This window comes from Ambystoma mexicanum, chromosome 1q, assembly GCF_040938575.1.
Source record: "Ambystoma mexicanum isolate Mex_15411 chromosome 1q, UKY_AmexF1_1, whole genome shotgun sequence".
In the NCBI taxonomy this organism is placed as follows: Eukaryota; Metazoa; Chordata; class Amphibia; order Caudata; family Ambystomatidae; genus Ambystoma; species Ambystoma mexicanum.
In genome coordinates, this window is record NC_090922.1 from 163,662,059 (window position 1) to 163,688,881 (window position 26,823).

Sequence of the window (26,823 nt, forward strand, 5' to 3'; positions counted from 1 at the left end):
AAATAAAGATAAACATACCTGGTATCCCTGAAACGTTCATTGGCTTGGTAATAACCAGCTATCACATAATTGTTCTCTTTGCACCAAGAATCGATCTATAAAAGTAGAAATAAAAGAGTTAGGAACAGCAGGCAAGCCAAAGGCACAATTTCCACTAAGAGAGAACATTCATAAATATGCCCTATGATAGATTGATGGAAATAGTATCAAGGTATACATTCCCATGTGAGAAAAGCACCTATAGAAGGACTCCCAAGTGCATTGTGGAGGTTTGTTGAAAACATGGCAAGGATACCATACACGTTCAACTCTCTAATATTAGTAAAACCTCCCACCTTTCAAATGACTCATAACTATCACTTAATTTCCAAGAAAACAATTCAGTGTGGGGGAGATGTGCTGGATGTAGCAAGAGGACACATTTTGAAACATTTCATTGTTTTTGATTGTACATTTTTGGGAGTGAAGCGCAAGTGACAAAACCTTTAAAGGAATTTTAGAGATGGACTATAGAGCCGTTCAGCAGAAATCACAGCAAATTAAATGCAACATCGAGAATGCATACCATCAACTAAATAGCAAACTGCTCGAGGAGGAAATTCCGAGAATCTCCTCAGGCACTGCTCTAGATGAAATTTCCATCAAATGAAACGGAAGGTGATTAATGGTCAGAAAGGGATTTTAAAGATATGCTTACATAGGATTGTATCATTATGCTGTACATTTGTGAATGCTTCATTTTTATGATGATGCCAGACAAAGACCTCCAGACGTTTGACCAATGTTTGTAGATTTAATAATAATGTATTTTATTTTACCATTTATAGCAGTGCACCAAGCCCTCTGCCACATGTGTAGGCATAGCCCAGGTGGCGATACATGAGTGAAGTAAGTTATGTGAAGAGATGAGGCTTTAGGTTGCTCCCGAATAGTTGGTTAACACGTCTCAAAATGCAGGCAAGGAGGCTGGTTGTTCCAAAGGTTGGCCACGGCCCTACGGAAGCTAGCACCACCTGCTTGTTTCCGTCTAAATCTGACAGTCAGTAGACGCTGGCTGTTGGAAAACCTGAGTTTACCCTCTGGAGGACGTAAGTGGGGTCTTTAATTATGGGGATTTTAAATGCAATTCTGTCCCAGACGGGGAGCGAGTGGACTGACCACCGTACCTCAAAGATGTGGTCAGTTTTGTTCAGGTCCAGCGCTGCTAGGAGTGTTTTGACTGAGGTGGAGACGGGAATCTTGTGACCATCTATGGAGAAGGGACGTTATTCAGGATTAAGGTTTGGAAGATGGGTTGTGGGGGTGACTAGAAGAAGCTCACCTGACAATCAGTCTCAAGATTGTGTGTCTAAGCAGTAGAGTGAAAATGTTAACAGAACTCCAGGTAGCCGCTTTGCAAATAGAATCAAGAGGAACATTTGCAATAAACACTATAGTAGCTCCTGTGCATGGAGTATAATGTGCTCAAGGCGTAATGGGGAAAATCGCATTTAAAGAGAGTTACATACTTGGATGCATTTAACAATCCATCTAGATATTGCTGACAGAGACAGGGTCCCCTTCTCGATCAATTCTTTCTCTGTCACTGCTGATCGGTCTTCCTTAGTGGTTTTGTTTTATCAAGGTAATACACCACTGTCTCCTAAAATCTAGTGGATGGAGGCTTCTTTCAGATGAGTTTGTGGGATGCTGAAAAAAAGTTGGAAGTTCCATGGATTGGTTGATGTGGAATTTAGAAATGAATTTAGCCGCAAACATGGGTAGTACCACTTTGCCCTTATGAATGCTACCAAATGGATCTTGAAATGAGGGAGCCTGCAGTTCACTAACTCTTAATATAAGCAATAGCCATCAGAAAAGGAGTCTTGCAGGTGAGAGCCTTAAGACTTGGCTTATGTATTGGCTCAAAAGGAGGTTCCATTAGTTTTGTAAGAACAACATTCAAGTCCCATACAAACAGTAGATAAACGTTTATGCGAGACCAGGGTAGCCTGTCCACGAATTAGAAATAGTCAAATACTGAAGTTGGCTTGCGCTGACAAAAGTGTATTATAGGCAAGGACTCCTGGTTCCTTCCAAATTCTATTAGTTAAATACAATAAATACTCAATAAAAACAAAACCGACATCAATGATGGTTTTTAATCTAAAGATGGGTACAAAAACGATTTATTTTAGGACAGGGAATGAATGCTTTGGCCAGGCAAATTAGTTTGAGGCATGTGTTTTTCCCAATCCTTGTCAAACATGTCTTAAAGTGAACTTGTAGAATGAGACAAATGATTGGCAAGACTGAGTTTTGCACAGACTTTTAAAGCCATGCCTGTAAATTATGTGTTAAGGTTTATGAAGCCGAAATTAAATCAGTTGCACGGTATGGTGTAAGTATACGTTTATTTTGTTTTCTTTCACAAATGTATATTTATTACAATCTCACCAAAATGCATTTGGTAAAAGTAAGACCATCTGGTCTCCCATAAATAACTAGGCCCACATTTTATTGAGGCTCTTTCTAAGGCCACTCCTGCTTTTTTGTTAGAATTATTCAATGTACTGTTAGAACCGTTTGGGGAGAGTTAGGATTTAATGTATTCTCCCCAACTTCGCAAAAGGGAGACTTGCATCTTGGTTAGCGAATGTGGGAGGGCGAGTGCTAAGTGCTAGCCCAGATGAGAATACCACTCACTGGTATATTGATATTAATCAATATTAATATTGATATTGTACCCTCTGCAGACTCTCTGGCCCATCTTTCTCTTCCCTGCAGCCCCTCCTGATCACTTACTCAAACTAGCATAAAAACTGAAGCATGAGTGAAATGAAGGATGCCAATTTTGACTGAACACAAAGCTACAATAACAAGACTACAGAAATAAAATCTCTGATAAGAGTGGTCATTCGGTCTGACCAGAGCGAGCTTCCTCCAGCAGGTACATATTTTAGAGAGATCCTGGTGTCACTCTGCACTGCATAAGGAGTGCATCCCACTGAAACCACTGTTCCTTCAGCAACCATTTTATAGGAGCGAGTAAAAACGTTGGGGAGAAGTTTCTGAATGTTGCACCTATGCTATTATATATTGATCTTTCTTTCAGATTTTCCAATGCTTGACAAAGTCTTTGTGTGTCATAGTTCTTTCTATTGAGGTGTATTTTAATGGCCATTTTAAGATGCAATTAATATTAGCAGTTGTCCATGCTTTACATTTTGAGCAGTAAAGTGCATTGTCTTTCCATGATATCTTTCCATGATATCACTTTATGAAACTGGTGCAAAGTTTATGCAAATTAGTGACCCATTATTTTAGAATGCGCACCCTTGCTTGACTGAACAGACTTGCATGAAAACAACATTCCTAAACTAGAGAATAGAGACGAGTCCTACATTAATGAGGCAACTGCTTGTCCGCCAGCGCCCAAAAGCGATGCCGCTTTTGCCAATTGGTGAACATGGATAACTAACAGTGCAAATGAAGCATTAAGGGAAAAGATGGGGTTTAAAGAAGGCTCCACTTCCTTTTTTCCGAAACAAAAGGCTCCTGGGCAATAGGAGAGGATTGCGTCCATCTACTGTCATCTCAGCCTGGACGACTTCTGCTTCAACGATGATCTGTCTTGTTCAGGATCTACATAACCTTTAGATGCTTAAATTATTGGAGGAGGGCGCGTAAGCCTATTTTAATAAAATCATAACAGTTTCATTTGATTAACTATTAGGAAGGTACAAAATATGCAGTTTTGAAAACAAAATGGTCTCTGCATTTAGTGACAGGACATCTCCTTTCTTCCAAGATCGCCATGTTATAGGTCTTGCAGTAACGCTTTTTCAAGCAACTCCTTCCAGGAGTTATGCTGGGGTGTCCACATCCATTCGATAAAACACTGCAGTAGTGGACACTCCTCAAGACACAATCATTTGAGTTCTCTTCGCACTTCCAACAAATCCGATGTCATACACAGATGTCAATGTAATCAATCTCTCCAAAACATGTGCATCTCTATCACTTTAATTGGGGCCACATTCCCAAAATATGTTCATCCCAATTTACTTAAATGGGCTTACACTCCTAAAACAAATGACAAGCACACTGGAAACAACAGTTTTAGACATACGATACAGTCACCTGAGAAGGTTGAAAAAACGATTTGTTGGCTTTTAACATGATCGCTGCACTTGACCCCACTTTTCTCTGCACGTAGATTGACGTTAAGAGCAACACTGTGAGCCCAGCTATTATGCATATCATGTAGAGAAGGCCATTGCACCTTTATTTATAATTAAACATTCAAGAAGGATATGCATAAGTTATATTTATTGGCTGATCTAACACAATGCCTATAATTGTCCCACCACCTATGCCCCTTACCTTATTATTTGATATCAATCATCATATAGGAATTGGTTATTTTTACCATTCCCAGACCATCGGGAACCACCACGCAGCCAAGGTGGGTGAAACTCGAGGCCAGACTCCAAGAGCCTGCCCAAAACTACTTTGTGTGCCTTCATGTTAAATTTGCACATGCAGTGCGCTTTAGTCGCCCCTCTCCCATGCTTTCCTCTGCTTCCAAACCCCATTCCCGCCTCCCAGCACTCCCACGCACCCTGACTGACTGTCTCTCCATATCATGAACCATCCCAGGGCAACCCTCTGCCCGGCAGCCCCTCCGACTAAGGGCCCCGAGGTAAAGGGCAGCTCCTACATTGGTGGCTCCAAGGTGTCTGCAGGTGTCAGCAGGGGAAGCCAGAGGCCAGCCATCAACCAGTAGCAACTAAAAAAGTACATGTGGCATGGGTGGGGAGTAGAGCAATCACTCTACTCCAGAAAGCCCTGCCACTCTAATTGCCTTATCTCAGAACATAGCTTGCCAGGCAAATGCTACCTGCATCACTCTCTTAAAGAATACTCAAACTAGCAATCGCCCATTACAAATCTACTCCCAAGTAAAGGTATATCAAACCATCTGTGTCTGCTATAAAACTAAACCTACTGTACTATATTCTGAAACCTGCTGCATTATGAAACCTAAACCTTTCTCCCACTATACAGGACCCTCGAATCTATGCGTAGACTCTGTCTTTACATATGGTTAATATACCATTAACCTGCATCGTACACAGACAGAACTATGAATGATAGCTAGTGCCCAACTAGATAGAATTGTGAATGTTAGCAAATGCCACACTTAGAATTGTGAACATTGGCCTGCGTCGCACCTAGACAGGAATGTAAATGTTGCCTTGCCTCGCATTCAGATAAGACTTGTGCAGGTTATCAAGTGCCACATTTAGGTTAGAATTGGGAACATTACCCTGTGTCGCACTCACTATGCAGGACTCTCAAATCTAGGTGTAGCCTCCATCTCTGTCTTTTATATGTTGAACCCCACTTACTGTGGAACCTAGGCCTTTCCCCCATTATACAGGGCTCTCGAATCTAGGTATAGCCTCCAACTCTGTCTATTGTATGATGAAAACCAATGTATTATTAAGCCTAGGCCTCTCCACCACTCTGCAGGACACTCAAATCTAGGCGTGGCCTACATCTTTGTCTATTTTATGGTGAAACATAGTGTATTGTGAGACCTGGGCCTCTCCCCCACCATACAGGATTCTCAAATCTAGACACTTAGCCAAACTGCAAAGGTCAGCTGCGAGACATACAACCCATTAACAAAAAGTTCAAAATGTCTGCATACTTAACTCACACAAATACCCATACAACCACCTCTCGCACAGCCATCTGTACGCACTTCACAACACTGCAACATCAAACACCACAAGCCGCACCAACATCACACGAGGACTGACATCGATCCGATACTCTTACCAAAGCTCAGCGCACCGTGTAAACCGAACTGAAGCTGCCAACAGGACACCACTTCTCTCACTATCCTAATCCCCTCTTCACCTTACTAACCCACCCTGCCTTCTTGTTTGCAGATCCACCCGAGCGCCTGGGGACCAATTCCGTTGGTGACGGTGTGGGGTATAAATACCTTTAACATTTTCCTCAGTCAGATTTTATCTGAATCAGCTCATCAGAACATATTGCTTTATTTTTTTGTAATTGGTAGATCAATATTGTCTGGTAGGTGGCAACCATTCCGTCTAGTACAGCAGGTATGCTTTCAGACAATAGTGTATTTAGGAGAGGGACAGAGTCCTGCCGCAAGTGAAGGAAGTCATTTTATTTTGTCACACCCAAGCACCACCTATGCACTTAATGGTATTTTTGGTGGCATCAGTGCTAAAAGCTCATCCAACTTCTAGATGTAGTGAGATGTCTTGCAACTCTACAATCACCTTGTAAGAAAACACTTGCACCCTTAAACAATCGCTGTCATGAACAATAGCCAATAAGTCTAGAAATGTAAAAGGAGATAGATTTTACTTTATGTTTTTGTAAAGCCACGCAGGGCAAATATAAGGTATCCTCTGCATTTATAAAGCCAGACCCATTTTTTAAAAACCACACACCTTTAAGCCTTTTAACATGTTCCCAATTTAAAAGCTATGGTAATGGTGTGGGTGGAGGAAGGAGTCTCAAGTAACGTCAGAGCACACATAGATCAGGGGCATCACGACCCCTGGCTAGAGTAAATCCACGCTCAGTTATTGTCCGGTGTCACAGAAACTTTCCATATAAACCTGTGGAAGAAAGAATCAAAAAACATATATTCACCAATTCATTGCAAGGGGTTATATTTTGATGTATTGCAACTATAGTTTCATTGAATAGAAATGGAAAAAAAAATTGCAGAGCTAAACATTCCTTCACCCTATAGTACCGCAAAGGGGTATTTTTTGGTAAACAATATGTCGCACACACAGAAGTGCACCGAAAATGTGTAGTGGGTCAGTTTGAACAAATAGGATTCCCGATGCCAAGACACGCAACTTCAGAGCTGGAGCAGAAGTTTTACAATTCCCTCAAACACCTTATGACCCTGGGAATAGATCACTAGCACTAATATTACTGATCAGGGATCCTCAATGCTACTTTTCTACATCACAGTCCTGTACTCCTGAGCCCATAAGAGACAGCAACTTTTTTCAACCCGTTTTCCTTTATAGGACATGGCAGCCTGCAATATCCGTATCAAATCAGTTTATTTCCAAAGGCTAGTTGTGACTTCACAGCTGACATGTAAGAAAATGCTGACATGTAAGAAAATGATATCACAACTGCTCTGCGACCAGTTATTACACTTCAATTGGGACGTCACAACGCCTGGTGCTTCAACCAGCAGACAGCAGAATTCCAGAAATCACTGCAGCACTTAATTGAAGCAGTGACAGTATTTTAAAATTCCTTAATTGGAAAATAGTTTTTGGTGACACAATTGACAATGGTCGAAGGTTTCATTTGTGCATTGATTGAGTTTAGCATACGATTACATATCTGCATATTATTACTTATTTTAAAGCACAAAATGAAAACTTTTAGCCTATGCATTTTATTAAAATGCTTAAACAATTTGTATGCAACACATTAGGAGCTGCATATTAGCTTTTGCAAATTCCAATCAGATACTATATGGTTCAGGAAACAGAAGATCTGGTAACATCAGATTAAGCAAGAGGCCAGGTATAAAGAGGGATGACAAGTTTCTGGCCATGCAATATAAAGGAAAAAAGGAAACAAGGAAAAAAAGAAAAAGAAAGATAGTTCAGAAATAAATAGCCAGAATCCTATTATACAGAGCTTTTATCGTTCCAAAAATAAATGTAGTTGATGGATTGGGGTCTCTATTTTGCAGGACATCATTCCTTGATCACTCTTTCCACTCCCCATCTCCCCCTTCACTGTTTGGGAGGGGTTGCTTGTCACTCCACTATTGCATTGCATGGTGGACATCCTTCTTAGCTCGTTATACATTAACACAAAAATAATAAATCAGGATACTAAATCCTTTATTGCAGAGAGGTTTGTGGTACATTCCCGAACCAATATCCTCAAGGAAGGGGTCTTCCATTTGAAGTTTAAAATGAAGCACTAAAGGTGAACTAAAAAGTTCCTGATCTGGAAACCTCTATGATTCAGGGAAAAGTAGTGTATCTGCTGCAAAATGTAAGCATAATTCATACCATCTGTATACCTAGCGAGAAAAATCACTATACACACACGCCCTCCGGATGATGTCGGACTTGTCAGAACCAAGTCTGGGGATGCTGGTGCTGCGCTTGTTCAGAGTAGAATTGCCTAGTAGTTTGGTGCTCAAATGCCTTTGTGGGGGGAACCAGATTAAATCAAATGGATATTTCGCCACGGAAAGTACACTGACCTAAAACTTGATTGTAGATGCATTCAAGTGGGTGCTGTGCCATAGAACAAGTTACATTGCTGTGTTAGTTCTCAGTAGAGAAGCTCACATTGGCTGTAGATTTGAATCCCAGCAGGACAGTAGGAAGTTGAAAGATTCATTTGGCAGAAGGTTCGAAAAAGGAGCTGTTTCTGCATTGAGTGTGGAACGCTATTTTCCACCTTGTGAACAATTCTACAAGTTCCTCTTCTTTTTGTGGCACACAAATTCAAATGGCGGTTTGCATCAGGAGACCTCATCAGGTTGGATAATGGGACTTTTGAGTGGTTTGCATGAAAAGGTTCCTCTTGGATGCGATTTGTATCCTCCTTGTTAGAGCCTTATGCCATGTTTAACAGTCGTTCATAGTGAAGAGTCTCCTTTATCTCTTTGAAGTTATTGCATCAGAAGGCTACAGTTGGTATGCAGGTAGTCAGTTCACCAGCTCTTTCAGGTTGATCGCCTTCACGTTTTCCTTATCCTACTTCATAAAGTCTGTTGCATTTACATGGGTTCATCCCCCTGCTGATCATTCTGTGTTTTGTGTTGTGGTCACTTTTCAACTCTCCATGAAATTGTAGTTTCACTCAATACGTGCCAGAACTATAAGAAAATAAAGTAACACCGAGTTAGCCTGCAACGAGAGGGTATAGTTTTGATTGGTGTCTTTTAGAACCACTTTTGTCTAGTTCCTTAGGTGCTTAAACCCAAAACATTCCTTAAGGTATGCATCACTGGTAGACCTGCAAACACCGGAGTCTGTAATTGATAGATTCTCACATGTAAAAGGCTTGGCACGTTACTATAAAAATTGTGTTAAATGTATATAGACGAATACTTCAGTCAAATTGGAATTCTCGGTAGATTGTGGGTCTTCGTCTAGCTCTTAGACTAAGCATCTGACATCTTTCCGCACAAAGCACTGGCTCAGGGCAACGGCCGCTTTCCATCCACATCCGCCACAACCATCTAGTCAATCAGATCTTGGAGGTGATATGGAGAAATGGAGGAAGGAAGGGAAGTAGCAGGAGCTGGTTGAAGACCTATTTTTAAAGGAAATTATCTGCAATACAATTGTAGACTTTGAGGTGGGACATCCCTCAAAGATTGCAGTGAATGAAGAGGACAAGGGCTGTGAAAAGGATGAGGGACAATGACAAGAACAGAGTTAGCAATCCTTTCTATATGGGACAACCTGAAGATGAATGCAGACAACAGAATATCCTCAGCTCTTGTTCTGCTGAACAAGTCAGAAGCTTTCAACACCACACACACAACCTTAATCAATTAAAAACCTGGCTACTACAACTCTGCACTAGAATTGTTAAAATCCTTCCTCTCAGACAGAACTGACCAAACCTATTGAACACCTTTCAAATCTAATACCAGAATCACCAAATACTGCATCCAACAAGGATCAAGCCGCTCACCCAGTCTCCTCAACATAACATGGCTCCTCATGAAAATAATAAAAATTCACAGAATAACATTCAAACAATTACGCAGCAACACTCAAACTAATTTTCAAGGGGACTACCAGGAAGGACACAATCAATTCCCTTAACAAGATAAATCTCTGGATGACCAACAGCAACATAGAACCCCAAAACCAGAAAATTGATCACCATCCCACACAACGACAATCAACCCCATACCCCACTTCCTTAGCCCCCAGAAGTGGGAATAAGACCAAATTCAAACATTAAGAAACAAAATCCAGGAATTCTCATGGATAGTCAATTCCGACTAGAACCACAGGTCAATGTAATAGTATGAAAATGCTGTTACCAACTATGCTCAATCAAATGCATCCTACCATATCTACTGGAACCACGCCAAAATGTCATTTGTACATTGAAAATTAACTACGCAAACAGCCTATACCTACTAATGCCGGACTGCCTTACCAAGAAATACAATGGATCCAAAACATGGCAGCAAGAATACTAAAGATAGACAGGAGGGAACACATCACTCCCGCCATGAGAAGCCTTCACGGGTTATCAGTGAAGCAAATAATACACTTCAAAGCACTTTGTGTTGCTCACATAGTACTGCACAGAAAGGGAGTAGAATTTCTTTGATCAAAAATCACTAGTACAACCAAAGAAGGATATTAAGATCATGCACCAATATACTTATTGAATCGATACACTTTGAGAAGCACGAGTACAGGGGCACCGCCTTCTCTATTCTCATAGCAACATTTTGGAACTGAATCCCAAGAGATATCTGCACTACAGCAGCAATCTAACGTTTCAGAACCATTGAAAACATGGATTTTCAATTCACCACAATAGAGAGCTAGACACAATTCGAAGATAGGAAACAGACCTTAACCGACCCTGGCAGGGATTCCACCACTCCACAACCAGACGCCTCTCCCAAGGAATAAAAGAAAACTACCACACAGCCCGGCACCTTCTTCAATCAATGACACATTGAATACAACACACACATTAGACCACCACCACCACCACAAAGCCTGGTGAGTTTTGTGAAGAATGCGAGAGAAAAATCGGGAACGTGCGTTTGGATGAGAGAGGAGCAGGAGAAAGGCACGACAGTAAAAGCGGAACAGAATTGCAAGGTAAGGAAAGAGTGAAAGCTGAAAGCGCAGCTGAAAGTAAGGGCGAAGCAGAAAGTATAAAAGTGACAGAATGAAGTAGAAAGTAAAGCGAAAGGCAGATCGGAGTGGAAAGTGAGAGAAGAAAAGCACAGGGGTGCAAGTGGCCTGTAATGGAGAAGAGAAGGGCACGAGAAGAGTAAAGGACACGTGTCAGGGGCACAATAAGAAAAGAAAGAATACACACTTCAAGGGTGCAAGGAAAGAAGAAGTAAAGGGATGTGGGAAGCATCCAACGAAAAAAAGATACCAAGTAAAGTAAGAGTAAGAAAACAGAGGATCAGCGTGGTCGCGCTTAGCTAAAGCACCGAGCAAGGCATTTTCGAAATTCTGATTCTACCCCATGAAAGGATGGTATATGAAAATAGTTTTCAATAAAAAAAAAGTACATCCTGACCAGCTGAATTTGTGTTTTGAATAAGGAGGGGCCTAAACATGGTGAAGGGCACACTGTGAAATCAAGAAGGAACTGGATATATTATGTTTTGTGTTTGAAAGCTGGAAGAAGTCGAAGCTCGGGGAAGGGAACACAAAGGCCTATCAAAGAAAGCATACTGATAACAGTGATTTTGTGTTTGAATGTTGGAAGTGGCCTGAGCTTGGGGAAGGGACTCTAAGGGGCTCAACCAAGTTGAAGACTTGTTAATTTTTTTTATAGTGTTGAAAGGATAGAAGCGTGGGGGAAGTGAACCCAGAGAACCTTACAAGAGGAACGGTGTTACATTTTTTTTCATGGTGTTTTGAAACCGAGTAGGCTGAAGCTTGTGGAAGGGAACCCCAAAGACACTGCAGGTAGTTGGAATAACTACGAGGGCTGTGCTTACTAACAGCCCTGTTGATTGAACTCATCTTTGTGACATTGACCAAACAGCACCTAGTGAGAAGACCACCTGAAACCAACTTTAGTGTCCCAATTTTTGTTGAACCACTATTTTTCCTTTTTAAAATACTTCCTATCACATGTTTGTACAGAGTGCGGGCAAGCATAGGTTTAGACACAGACAGACTTATTTTGGACTATTAGACAACGATGGCCATTAGAAACATAAGTTAAGAACCCCTTTAGAGTTAGGACCAGTCAGGCATTACACCAACCCAGGAACCATAAGGTTTTGAAACAAACCCTTTTGAGTGTGTCTCATGATACCATGCCAGTCTCCCACCTCACATTCAGATAGACCCAGGACTCACACAAGGTAAAAGATACAACCAGAAACAAATGTACAAGACAACGTAAAACATGACAACCTGATCTGGTCATGCAGATGCCTACAAAAATCCAACCTACTAACAACCTCACTTTTCAAACCCCTCACACAACACATGCACACCTAATCGCAAAACTCAAATATGGCCAAAAAGAATATAATCGGCCCACCACAACTTAGTCAAAATGTCGCCCCTCTCCAATTAATCATTGGAAACCAGTCACTACAAACAAATTCCCTGGTCCCTCATGTCTCCTATGCAGAACCATAGACCTCTGGAAAAATACCACTAACCAACTAGAAAACTCACCCTCACAGATGCCTGTTGCTCCTGGCTCTACCGGCACAAACAGTTGAGCACAGCACTCTCTTTCCCTTCTAAGCCCCTAAACACGCTGCCTCCCCCCCCGGCCCCCTTCTCTTTCAGGTCCATGAGAGTGCCTGGAAACCATGAAATGGCAGCAGTGCATGGTATACATACCAATAACTTCCATATAGGATGTGCCATTTTCAGTTTTTGCAATTTTATAGCACTGTAAACAGGTGCTGGAATTACAAAATTCAGAAACACTCCAGCCATCGAGCAAAGAAGCAACGCCCCAACTGCATATCCATGCAACAGCCTTGACTGTTTGCAGCAAACACCTGGTCACTTCCTCCAGGCAATTTAGCATTTCTCAACCATTAAGGTCAACCCTAGCCCTAAAAGCTCTAGCCATCTTAGTCAAGTCTCTCTTCTTCATTAAGGCTACAGGTTAATATGTCCAGATTAATGGTGGCTACCCCCTTAAGTGCTAAGGACAAGGTACATCATCCTCAGCACTACTTTTACAGTGCTGAGGACGAGATACCTTGTCCTTTTTAGCACTTACCTTTGGGGAGGGGGCAGATGACCCCCCCCCCCCGCCCCCTGTGTTGCAGCTCCCATTGCCACAAACCCCAGGCAGTGAAGGGAAGGACTCCCCCCCCTCCTCCCCTTCCCTGCCTGGCGGTCAGCCGCGATGATGTCGGCGTATGCTACGTGCGCCAACGTCATCTGGAAATTCTATTTGCATTATGCAAATATAGCCAACACGTTTTTTCGTGCTGCATGGACATTTTCTGCCTGATTTGCATGGAGGAGGGCTTGATGGAAAGGGGAGACTCTCCCCTTTCCACCGGGCCCTCTAACAAGCAAATGGCTGGTCGAGGACCGTTCGATCCTCGATCAGCAATCCCACAGGGACCACCAGGGAATTGATTTTGGGGGTGCTGTGCCTCCCAACAGCCACTATTTTTTGCCTTCTTTGGGGGCAGATGGGTGCCGTTTTGCACCCATTTGCCCCAAGGAAGGCAAATAAATAAATAAATGCACACTGGAGGGCATTGGAGGCTGGCCCTGTGCCCAGGGGCCAGCTCTCCCCAGAAATCCCCCCAGGGAGGGGCAGATGTTTGCTGCTTCCCTGGGGGGGCAGAATTGAGGGTCTAACCCCGTTTTGCGAACTCAGGGAAGCAGCAAGGACCACTAGGCCACCATGAATATGATCTTGGGGTGGGGGCCCAGGCCAAGCAGCCCCCCCCCCCACTCCCCCACCCCCTAACCCCAGAAAACGCTAACTAGATGGCAAAATGTTGCTTGAGGGCACATTAGGGCCATTTTGCACCCATTTGCCTCAAAGGAAGGCAAAACAACAATCAGGCAATTTTGCCAGTTGCACACTAGGGGGCATCAGGGGGCTGGCCCTAAGCCTGTAGGGCCAGCCTCCTCAGGAATCCCCGCATGAAGGGGCAGATCCTTTCTGCTTCCCTGGGAGGCAACATTGAGGGTCTGAACCCATTCTGCCAACCCTGGGAAGCAGTAAGCAGCACTAAGCCACCAGGGAAAAGATGTTGGGGGGCTGTCACCCATTGACTGTCGCAGTACACCCGGCTGCCCTGGACCTCTGGCTGGGCTACGCTAGAGCTTTTCCCTCCGGTGAGGGATGGGGACCCTGTGGGGGCTCCCTGGAACCACCGCTGGGCTTTGGGATGGTCGATCCACATGGGAGACAGGCGCCCAAGCCCGGCGGCAGCACCCCCGACCGTGCTGGATCTCAGGCAATACCGAGTTACAGCCTTACCCTCTGGGGAGGGATGAGAACCCTGCAGGGACGTCCCATGACAGTTTATGGAATGGGGGGGGGCAGTCTACCTATGTACGAGGCAGATGCTCAAGGCAGGGGGCAGCACTCCTGGTCGTCCTAGAGCTCTGGTTGGGCTGAATTACAGTTTTTCACTCTGGGGAGGGATGGGGACTCTGGAGGGGCTCAGTGGGACCACCGCTGGACTTCTGGATGGTCAACCCACATGAGATGGGCGTCCAAAGCTGGGGACGTCAACCCAGACCATCATGGACCTCTCGCCTGGCTGCGTTACAGGTTTTCCCTTCCAGGGAGGGATGTGGACCCTGCAAGGGCTCCTTGGTACCGGTCGATCCACATGGGAAATGGGCGCCCAAGGTAGGGGACATCACCACCAACCATCTTAGAGCTCTGGCTGGGCTGCGTAACAGCTTTACCCTCAGGGAGGGATGGGGACCCTGCCAGTGCTCCGGAAGACCACGGCTCTACTTGTGGACAGCGACCCACATTGGCGACAGGCGCCCAAGGCCAGAGTCCTGGCCATCCAGGACCTCTGGCTGGGCTGCGTTAAAGCTTTTCCCTCTAGTGAGAGATGGGGACCTTGTCGGCAAATAAGAGACAGGCGCCCAAGGCTGGGGGCAGCACTGCCGATGGTCCTGGAGTTCTTGCTGGCCTGCATAACAGCTTTTCCCTCTGGGGTGCGACAGGGACCCCGCCGGTTAGCCCCATGACTGCCGCTGGACTTGGGGATGGTCAACCCACATGGGAGACAGGCGTCCAAAGCTGGGGCGGCTCCCCAGGCCATCCTAGAGCTCTGTCTGGGCTGTGCTACAGCTTCTCCCTCTGGGGAGGGTTGGGGGACCTGCTGGGTAACCCTGGGACCACCGCTGGATTTGTGTATGACCCCCGCCGTCCTAGATCTCTGGCCATGCCGCGTTACAGCTTTTCCCTCTGCGGCAGGATGGCGACTCCACTGGGGCTCCCTGGGAAAGCCGCTGGGCTTGCGGACAATCAACCCACATGGTAGACAGGCACCTAAGGAAGGGGACATCACCCCTGACCATCCTGGAGCTCTGGCATGGCTGCGTTACTGCTTTTCCCTTCAAGCGAGGGTGGGGGTTGTGACCCTGCCGGGGCTCCCTTGTACCGCAGCTGGGCTTAGGGACGGTCAACCCACATGGGAGACAGGCATCCAAGACAAGGAACATCACCCCCTGACCGTCCTGGAGCTCAGGTTGGGATGAGTTACAGCTTTTCAGTCCGCGGAGGGATGGGACCCTGCCGGTGGTTGCCTGGGAACGCCGCTGGACTGTTTTCGTTGGGACACCTGTGGGATTGTGGGATGGTAGGACAGGTGCTGTTGCTGGCGTGTTTAGGTGGTTTCCTGGTGGCAAGTGTCAGAAAAGTGTTTTTTCCCTATATTTTGGACTTTGCCAGGCATTGTGGATAATAAATTCTAGGGTGATCGCACAGGTCAGACCTGTTCAGGCAGTCTGCATAAAAATCCTGTGTACCATGCCTCCGTTTTTGGCTTGTGGTATGTATTGCTCGTTTGTGAAACATTACAAAAAATCTGTGATTTCCCAACTAGCAGAGTTGGGGGGAAAAGTAGCAGTGCATTGCTATTCCCAATATTCACATAAGCCATTACCTTACAGGTCCAAACATGTCCAGCGCATATCTTTTTTTCTGTAATTTTTCCAATTTATTCCCAAACTATGGGAATTTTACCTACATAGTTGTTGCATGACCTGCACAAATGACCTCTTCCTAAACTTGGAATTCTGTCTACGTTTCAGAAACGTATGCCTTTCGGTCTTCCCATTCAGCTTTCCTACCCTCTTCCATTCCATCCACACAGGTCCAATTGGAAAAATGAATCACCTACCTCTCACAAAACTGATGGTTAACCTTATAAAAATATGTTTTTTTGTTTCCACTTAACGTGTTCTTGAAAGCCTGGAAAATGGCAAATTCAGAACAGCAACCCATTCATTACAAGGAAAAAACCACAGTCTTCTTTGTACATCATTTTATTGGCATTTTCTGAAAAAACACAAAATGTGCTCTTTTTTGTTATTTTCTCTCACCCCCATACAGCAAACTAGGATTCCTCAGTGGCGTTATGACCGCCTACATGTGGGAAGAAAAGGGGCTACATTTTGCTGAGTATCACAAAGGACAGGGGATTCAAATCTCCAAAAAAAGGCTCAGCACTGGGAGGGAAAACACACAGCAGTTAAGGGGTTTAAATAACAACCAGTCTCAACTGCTAATGTCTCTCATGATTACTGGGCTTGCTTCAGATATGGGAATCATCTTGGACTGCCTAAAATCAAGAGCAAAAACAAATGGTAACGTTTTAGATGGAGTGTTAGTGAAAAAGAACAGTCTGTGAAAGAATTCCATCACATTCATCTCTAGCACGTCCTCTTCTTCCCTACCAATAGATTGTCAAGTTGTTTTAGACAGATGTAGTAGCACTATTTTTAAAGTACTTGCCTTCCCCAGAAGTTCAACGTCTCCAGAGCCCTGGTTCTCTCTAGGCTGGACTACTGCAGTAGGCTCTTCCTCAATCTGCCTTTGCCTCCCGTCAACTAATCCAGAATAGGACCGCAAGACTTATCCTTGGCCTCAAGCCCAGGGACCACATCTCTCCAGCCCTGAAATCTCTCCACTGGCTCCCGGTGACCGCAAGGATCAAGTTCAAGACCCATTGCGTCATCCACCAGGCTGTAGGGGGCCTGCAAACTCTTTACATTTTCCTCCCTAAAATCTTCCATCCAGAGGCCTTTGGTCTTCTGGCTCAAACTCTCTGCATGTCAACAGTTTGAGGTAGATCCCTTTCCTTGGCCGTCTCCTCCCTATGGAACAGTCTCCCGCCTCGGCATCCGCCCCCACTACCCCCACACCCACCTCCCTCAGACTTGAGCTGGATCTTAACTTCCTGAAACTTCTCAAGACTTTCCTTTTACTTCCTTCTCCCCCTCTCGTGCCAAATCTACATCTGCCGTTGTGACTGGGGCCTGGTCCCTTCAGAGTCTTACAGGGGCCGGACCACCCCCTACCAGCTTCGCCCCTCCCCCAGCATATTTTCCCAGAACTTTCCCTCAGCCTCCCTTTCCCAAACTAGTCCAACTGGTCCTCCCTGTCCGCTGCACTCTTCCCCCTCAGCCCCTCTTCCCCTGGCACTTGCCTCCTTGCACTGCCTAGCACTTGCCCGGCCTCACCCTTGGGGGTACCACACTCTGCACTCCTCCCTCTACCCCCATCCCCCTGACCACTTTGTTGTGCACAGTAGGATTGTCACAAGGCCAATCCAATATAACAGTTTCTGTTCTACCTTTTGATTCCACGCCCCCCTCTCCTCCTCCTCCCGTTCCCCATCTTGTCTTGTGGCACCTGGAAACACATGCATATCGGCATCATACAAATGTCAAATAAATCAAATAAAACCGGAAGACCATCGCCACTGTGTGTGCATATGGCACAAGAAAAGGGTGTGCCATCGAAGGGTGCCTTGTATTTTACTTATGGCCATCAGGTAACTATTTAGACTTGGAAATACGCCAGGAGAGGGTGGCTTTGATGGGAGACACAGACCGTGCCACAGTAGCCTAGCCACTTTCTTACGTTTTGCTTCACAGTCTCCAGCCCTCTAGCAAGGAGTGTGCCAGCGAATGTAAGAAGGAAGCACTGAGTCCTTGTATATCGTCAGTTATATGTTTAGTCGGCTGACCTCAGGGTTACAGGGGTTTGCAGTTTACAAACAGGAGATTTCAAGGTATACTGGTTCTCAGAATGGACAGGGTCTGGGGGTGTACATAGTTTCAGGGTATGCTGGCTTACTCTGGGATGGTGGGTTCCTCAGGGTGTACCGGGTCTGAAGGGTTAAATCAGGGTCTCAGGCTAGTGGAGCGGTGAGGCTGATGCTTTTTTTCTCCCCCTCGATTTCCCAAGCAAAAGCAAGAGGACGAGAGAAAGAAAAAAAAAGAAAAAAATTGACGAGTACTTTAGCGACACAAAGGAAAGACTGTAGTACTCTGTTGGGGACAACACCGGCTACAGGACATACAAAGCATGGAAGGACTACTTGAAAGAGGTATCCGATGCGAAACCCGTCAGCCCCGGGAAGTTCAAACCTGGGAACAAAGAGAGGGAGCCAGTCCTCAGAGAGGATGCTGTGGAGAGGTGGGAGGAATCCACCAAAGCCAGAAGGACGACCGACCTGAGCAGAAGCTGGAGAAAGGCCGATGGCGTTGTGACCTCAGAGAGGTGGACAGTGTGGTCCTTCAGCGACACTCATACCAAGAGGCCGGAGACCCTACAGAGCCATAGCAGCTCACCGGGAAACGAAGATAAGAGTTATGGCGAGCAGCCGAAGGGAACGAGCCAGCCCCACACAACAGAAATAACCAGCGACGTGGTCCCAGCAAACAGAACGTAATAGGAGGGGCTTGTGACAGGGCAAAGAGTGCCTCGGGCAAAATCTCCCTCATCGCAGTAACAGTGCCAAAATTACCAAAAGTGAGGAAGGCATCAAGAGCAATTTTCCCTCACCAGAAGAATCAGAAAGAAAGAAAGAATTCTAAAGTGCAGAGTGCTTCAGGAGTAATCTCCCTTGACACACTAAGTCAAAATCAAAGAAGTTACAAAAGTGATCGCTCTACCGATAGCGCTGTTAAGAATAGTAGAAGAAACCAAGGACACTTTTACTAACGGAGAAGACCAGGGAAGCCTGAGAGTTTACATTGTGTTAAAAAGGAAGAACTGTTGGACAATTGGCCAAAACCAAGGAAAGTTCCTGTGAGGAACCACAGACTTTTAAAGGCTGTTTCCAGACAATATCTGAAAACAGCCTCTACGGCTAATTCAGTTTGACTAGGAGAAGGGAGTCAGTCTCCTGGTGTTATTTCAGTTTGTTAAAACCTCTTGATTAGTGGTAGGGACAGAATAGAACAGAGCTGGACGGACACCTCAGTTTGACCACCCTGTGAGGACTGGACCCTCCCCACCCCCCCCCTGAGTTATTATTCATTTAGTTAGGGCAAACCCTCTAGTGATAGGGAGGGTGGTCGGTCAAAATCTTGAAAAAAAAATCTCGACTAACAAGAAGGTCGAAATAAAAAAGTCGGAGTACAATTGTTCCCCTTTATCTGGGTACCAACAGTAGGGCGTTGGGATAGAGATGATGGCCTGTTCCTTGCCTCCCTGATCTGGCCCTGCACCCAGTCTTTCCTGCTAGGAATATAGCAACACGCTTGGTATATTTATTTTAGGTGATAGAAAATCCTGACCCAACAACCAAGGGGGATCTAGTGCCCCCGTCTCACTTCAGCAATCTTTCTAGTATTCTCCGACAGGTACCGTCCTCCACACTCTTCCTGCCTTATCCTGGATTTCCACCTGGATACTAGACCACCATGTTCCTCTGGTGCTGACCCTTTCCTACTCTCTTAATCTGCGCACCAGTTCCTCTACTGGGTTTCACACACCAGCTCTTGTCCGACTTCAACTACTCTTTATTCTGCTCCTCCACCTCCAGATCCAGCTCTCTTCCTCACTGTATTGCTTCCCTTACAGCATCTCCTACTTCAAACTGTATCTGATGTCTCTTCACCACAAAGCTAGCTGGAGTTTTGGCCTCTTACTTTCGGATTACAAGATGACTGGATCCAATGTGCAAAATGTGCACTCGTGACCTGCTAGTGGTATTTGACTCCTAGCCAGTAAGAAATGCTGAGCTGTGTGTATGTATAGAATTGAGGTGGCAAATGTTTTTGTGGCTGGCGGCTGGCTAGTAGCTTGCAACTTGACTTTTTGGCTCCTAACTGGATCAAAAAGTGTTTCAATTGACTGGCTCATTCTGTACAGAGTCCCCCATGACTCAGATTATTACTGGCTCTGTGGGCCCATCAGCTCCTCACTTTGAGTTTTCCAATGGTGGCATTTGTGTGAAACCCAGGCCCACCATGGAAGTGTCAGATACTGGTTTGACTTGTAGTGTAGTGGAAGAATTCTTCCTGCCAATGTACCAGTCTGGCTGAGGAAGAAGGCAACCAGAATGGTCAATTAGCAGAAAGACGGGATGCAGGACGAGACACAGGCGCTGCAGGGCGAGAGACTGGATGAGCAGGGCGAGACACTGAAGACTGCAAAGAAAGCAAGCTATCCATACAATGCAGACCATAGCAGACTACAAAAAACAGTCAGATGTGCAAAACCCACTGACCTGCAAGTCATAGAGCCATGAAGCAATCGGAAATCAATATGGTGATACACGTGCAGCCCCCCCCCCCTTTGAGGTCTTCTCTGTAACAAGAAAACCCAAATTGTAAGCAAGAGTTCCCAACTGTCTAATGTTCACAAGACAGAGGGCTAGGTGGTTTACTGTATGAGAATCCAGTCAGTATGGAAATGCAGAGTTCAGAGAGTTCAAGGATTGGATGGGCACGTTGCTAGTAAAATCCAAAGAAACAGAAGGCTAGTTCAAAACCTACCCCGATGGCACGAGGATGCCTCAAAGTTCAGGTATACAATGGCAGTCTCAAGTCTGTGTACTATTAAACAAAAAGTCCAAAATCCCAAAATCCGTGTGATCAGAATCCGAAGACAATCCAAACAGTCTGGGTCGAAAACGGAGCAGGCAAGGGAAGGGAAGGGAAGTACAAGGCACAGGGAAGGGCTGGGCGAGGGCTAGGTTCAGGAAACAGGAGTCAGAACTTCAAAAAGCAGGAGTACGAGGAATTCCAAAACCCTACCGATACAAAATCAGAAACAATGGCAGATTGAATGGGAGGTGCTTAAGAAGGTGAAGTCACACAACAGTGCTCTGCATTGTTCCATGTAGGAGGCAGGACAAAGAACGGTGCACAGGACGCCAGCATTGCCATGCCAACTTCCAAGCACCTGGCTGTGACCTCAAAGAACTAAGCGCTCTCCGTTTGTTACGAGCACTAACAGCATGAAACAAACACTTGATGCGCGACTGGCCATCCCCGACTACAAGTGATGCGGGAAGACTGCCCCCTGTAGAAGTGTAACGGGAGGGGAATCTGACACCAAGGGTCAGTGAGAACAGTCATGGCTGCTTCCAGCGCAAATGCTCATTCTGTCACGTTCATGGGGAAATGTCTCGCTAGCCGGTACTCCATCTGGAGAGTTTGAAGGGAATTTGTTCCCCTCATGAAAGCTGTGGTTTGTGGACATGCATCATACTCTAGAGCCGATTCCTATCTGCCATAGGTTTTCCTTCACGTGCACGTCATTGTTGGGCTTGTCCCACGTGCGCCGCACTGGGGTTACCACTTTCTGCAGGGACAAAAGGACCTCAGGTCGGTTAAGCACTGTACATTTAAATCTTTCATCCGCAACTCATGTGTGAGAGGGTGAACCTTTTAAAGTGGCTATAGATGTTTCCTCTGGTTATCTTTAGGAGATACTGGGCTCTTGCCAGCATAAGGAGTACAAGTGGAGCTCTAGATCATCCCCCACATTACATACCATAGTGATCACATCACGGAGCAGGGGTTTCTACCATTGACATCCAGAGCTTTGCAGTCTAGCTTGCATGGACTAGCCCCTGTGACGCCAAAGCACTCTGCAGTACCTGGAGACACAAAAGCAATTAAATGTACTATGTTATCTTCTACTTGGATCGCCACACTGGCATCATTTGAGCATGCCTGACATCTTTTGCCAAGTAATATTTGTGTAGCCTATTAGGGGATGAAGGGAACGATACAACGCTTTCTATGTGTATGCCCATTATAGACATTTGTGCCGTAAGAATTTAATTCCATGGTTAAAGATCTATGGAATTAGCACAGAGGGTTTGATACTGTGTACATCTATTTAGTTCCCAGAGATGGCCTTTTCTGTGGCTAAAATGTTGTATAAAGCTTGGTTGTCCACAATGAAATATTTGAACACTGCACCGCTAATTAACCTGTATCCTTTTTTGTGGTTACTATAGGGTCTGCTGGATTACTTTGCTTTTTTGTGGTGCTTCACGGACCATCATTTTACTTTCTACATTTATAACTATTCTAGTATAATGGATTGTAAATGCACTGATTTTATATATGCTAGAATGAGGAATGTATGGTGCCTCATGTTATTTAGCTTCCATCAGGCTTCAATATTTGCACTAGACATTGGCTAGTGATAAATGACTCATGTCGAGTAAGATATTGTGTGCTGTGCATGTGTTGAGAATTGAGGGGCCAAAGTGATGTTGTATGCCTGGCTAGTAGAAACTTCTAGCCCTTGCTTCTTTGATTATCAAAGAAAGCATGGACTACAGACTGTCACTAAGTCAACATTACTGGCTTCTTTAGCTATAACCGTTTCTCTAACATGGCAAAGTTTCAGTAACGTTCTCTGCACACTTTCTGATATACACAGTACACCCCAGGTACTCAAAATGCCTTAACATTTGAATATCACACTGGTCTTGGCTTAGCATTATCCGGTCTCTGATGACCCTGCTCAGTCAATCATAATGTCCATATATATACTTCCAATGTACAAACACAAGAAAGAAATAATTGTCCTCACTATTCCATTGAAGGCGGACATCCGTTGTGCCACCCAGCTGGCTCCTGCATTATCATTGGCGGGGGCTGCCCTCTTATGACAATCACGGCACTGGCCATGATGCTAGTTAATTCACGCACAAGTGGACTGTGGCATCCGTCCTTCTGCCATTACTTGAGTGCTGACTGTTAGCTCCGTTTGTCTGTCCCATCTCTCCTTGACTTCTGTGCCTGTGCCTATTCTGACACTTTTCCTTTGTAGTTCATGGTCAAAAACTAACATTGTCTTCCCTTCCTGAGCTCTCACGTCCACTGCTCCCACTCTGTACTGCAAATGTGTCCTAACATTATTTTTTTTTTATTAAATAAAAACAAAAATAATAACAATAAGATATCGCATTTAAGTGTGTTCACATCATGCAACCCTGGATTGTTTTGTGCCCATTAGCTTATACATCGAAATTAGGTGTGCTCACATCCTGCATTACTTTGTTACTGTTACTCCCATCATCCACTTGGCCGCCTGTGAGTTAAGGTCAGAACTGTGCGCTGCAGCAGCACCGCTCCCGCTCATCTCCCTGCCTCTCGCTTCCTTCCCATTGCGCAGAGATGGCAATCTCCATCTCTCCAATCTACTGAAACTGCTACACTATCACCCCGCTCAAAATCTGGACGGAAAACTGTTACATTTTATTTTTTTAATAAAAAATAAAAGATCCTTGCTGCAAACCCTACCCTGCCCTCCCAATTGCAGGCACCTGTGTCAGTTCATCCTCCAGAGAAACCTTCACCGACATCCTTTTCCCTCACCCATCCCCAGACCTATGAACCTCATCTCATCTCTACTCTCTCCCACCTTACTCTTCCACTACCATTAATGGAGGCACCAAATGCAAAGTCCTCTTGACGGGCTTCTTCTCATCCCGCTGCTGCATTAATGTCTACTTCATGGGCACAATCCCGGTTCAAGGCCCTCAGGCCAAACTCCTTCTCTTTGACCAGATCCTGCCGTCTCTCATCAACTTCCTTCCCTCTCCTGCTTCTCCTATTCCCCACCCCCAGCTCTGCTACCAAGTGCCACGCCCCTGTACTCCACCTCAAAAAAACTTTCAAGCAATCATCTCCACCTGGCGACCCTCAAGGCACACTCAGCCAACAAACACTCTGCTGACATCTGCCTTCTCCTTGAAGACACTGACATTGACATACTCGCACTGACTGAGACTTGGTTCAATGCCAGCCCAGTCACTTCCTTTGACTCGCTTCTACCAGACGGATTTAAGATCACCTCCAAGCCTCGACCTCACCGGGCTGGCAGTGGGGTTGCCTTAATCTTCCCAGAGTGGATTCCATATTCCATCCTACCCCACTCAGCTGTACTCGTCCTTTGAGAGCCTAGTATGCAAATTGGTCATCTATCCCCTCCTCCACCCTGACCATTTCCATCATTTACTAGCCTCCAGGCGCCTCTCTGTTTCTGCTCCTCTTTACTCTCTAGCACCTCCAACCTGCTACTCCTGGGTGGCCTTAACATCCATTTAGACTGCCTATGCACAGCATCCACCCTCTTCATTGGCCTCTGCACTTCCTTATCCCTCTCCATTCTTCCTTCTGATCCAACTCACTTTGCCAGACACGCGCCATCATCCATTCCAACCTTCTCTCACCTCCTCTAGTTCCCCCCGGGTGTCGCAGCACCTCCTTCATGGTGGCTTATGAGCAAGTGGAGGCTGTGCCGCCACGTTCTCTCCTGAACATTGTTTAGCGGTCTATTCATTTCCAACATGGCCGCTGCTACCAGCTTATCCACCCCCCTCCGACGGCACTCGCTGCGTTGCAACCCATTCTTTTTGGGACATATGCTGCAAATCCAACCCTCCCCCCACCTCTGCTATCTTACTTGCTACTTTTCTCTCTGCCTACCTGGCGCCTTGCATATTTTTTTACACGCACACACACACACACCCCCCCCACAGTCATTTCAATAATAGAGTTATGCCCTTTCGACTGGTGAATGCTGCAGCAGTTTTCCAACGATTCGTGGACAGGCTGTTTTCAAATCTGTTTTACTCAGTGATGGTGTACTTAGACGATATACTGGTCTTTTCGACTTCTAAGCAACAACAATTTATGGAGGTTCTTCACCGATTGAGAAAACATCGGCTTATAGTGAAGCCCGAAAACTGTATATTTGAGGTCACTTCTGTACCTTCTTTGGGTTAAATATCATTTAATCAAGGCATCTTGATGGACCAACGCAAGGTCTCTGCTTAAATGGCCCACACCTGCATCCGTCAAGGGCATCCAGAGGTTTTTGGGACTTGCAAAGTTTTACAGCAAGTTCATCCAGGGTTTCTCGGATATCATGCTTCCCATCATGAGAAAAACACTCATTTTAAATGGGGAGATGCTGCTGAAGCTGCATTCCAACTTCTGAAGAGATTTTGTACGGCTCCCATTCTGCTTCAACCAAATCAATCTCTTCCTTTCATTGTTGAGGCCGACACTTCAGCGGTCTAAGCGGTCCTTAAACAGAAGGTGGAAGACATCGAGCATCCGATTGCGTATATGTCTAAGACCCTAATCTCCAGTGAGTGCAACTACTCTGTTATTGAGTAAGAACATTTTGCGATAAAACTGGCCTGTAAAGAATGGCTTCACCGACTACCAAGGGCCAGTCATCAATTTGGAGGTGCGCACGGACCATAATTCGCACACTTCAACAGATAGAATGTCGCAATGCCACACAGGCAGAATGGGTTAATTACTTTGCCCAGATCGATTTCACCATTACCTTCATACCTGGAAGCCAAAATACCATTGCTGATGGCTTGTTCGCTAACACCATAAGGAAGGTAACAGGCCTGCACCCGCAGAAGCGGTTTCGGAGGAATTTGTTCATTTACACTGTCTAATCCTTTCTATAGGAGGTCGAAGAAGACTCAGCCAAGACGGTCCATCCCCCAAAGGCACAATCCCTTTGACAGAGAAAGGATGACTGTTTTTTCCATCAAGATCATTTGTACCTAGCATCGGTTACGCTCAAACAAAGAGTCATGTCATGGTGCCACAACAGTAAGGTGGCAGGTCATAAAGGCTAGACCACTACCCTAGATCTCATCCGAAAGAACTTCTGGTGGCCCTCAATTTGTAAGGATGTCAAGGAATACATTAGATCATGCCCTGTGTGTGCTCAGTGTAAATATGGATCTGGTAAATCTGTGGAATACTGGAGTCATATCTCCACTGACCTTGTTGTTTATCTGTTTTGGAAAGTCAAATTTGGGTGTGTTTTTGGAAAGTCAAATTTGGGTGTGTTTTGGAAAGTCAAATTTGGAAAATCAAATTTGGGTGCGTTTTTGGAAAATCAAATTTGGGTGTGTTTTGGAAAGTCAAATTTGGGTGTGTTTTTTCATTGCACTTGGCCCTCTATTGTAACCTAACAGCCCAGTGACTATACCATACCGCTGCATTTGCTTATCTCTCGCACTGCCCCCTCTCTCTCGCTCTACCTGCCCATGACGCTATCTGTTTCTCCTATCTACTCGAACTGCTTTACTATCAACTATCCTTCCCTTCTCACTAAGTCTGGTAAAAAGAAATTTAAAAATGATATCCTGGCCTCCAACCCAGGTCTCCCCATTGCTGATACCTATTCCAGCGCTTCTGCCAGACAAACCCTCACTGATATCCTCCGTCGTTCCTTCGCCTGATCTCTGGGCCCCCCCCCCATATGATTTCTGTGCTCTGTCCTGTTTCTTCCTCTCCCATTATGGTGGCACCCGCTGGGAAGTTTGCATGGATTCCTTTGACTCCTCCAGAATCATCATTAATGTCTACCTAAATGGAACTGTCATGGTGCAAGGTCTTCAGGCCAATCTCCTTCTCTTTGATAGGCGATTCCCTCGCCTCATCAACTTCCTCATCTCCAGCTGTACCCTACTCCCCTCCCTTGGCTACTTTGCCCTTTTCCCCTTCCTCATCTTCCCCATCTCATGCTCCCTCCACTCCTTCTCAGGGTGTACCTCTGATTTGCACTCCTCCCCGG

At 45.4% G+C, this 26,823-nt stretch overlaps 1 protein-coding gene across 1 annotated transcript in view; it reads right to left on the reverse strand.

Annotated features, from left to right (window-relative positions):
• The window catches only part of EMC8 (ER membrane protein complex subunit 8), a 201,966-nt gene that overhangs the window by 146,986 nt on the left and 28,157 nt on the right, over positions 1 to 26,823 (reverse strand). Inside the window, exon 2 of the mRNA XM_069636428.1 lies at positions 19 to 95. Within this exon, the coding sequence (XP_069492529.1) occupies positions 19 to 95 (77 nt within the window). The remainder of the gene's footprint in view (positions 1 to 18; positions 96 to 26,823) is intronic.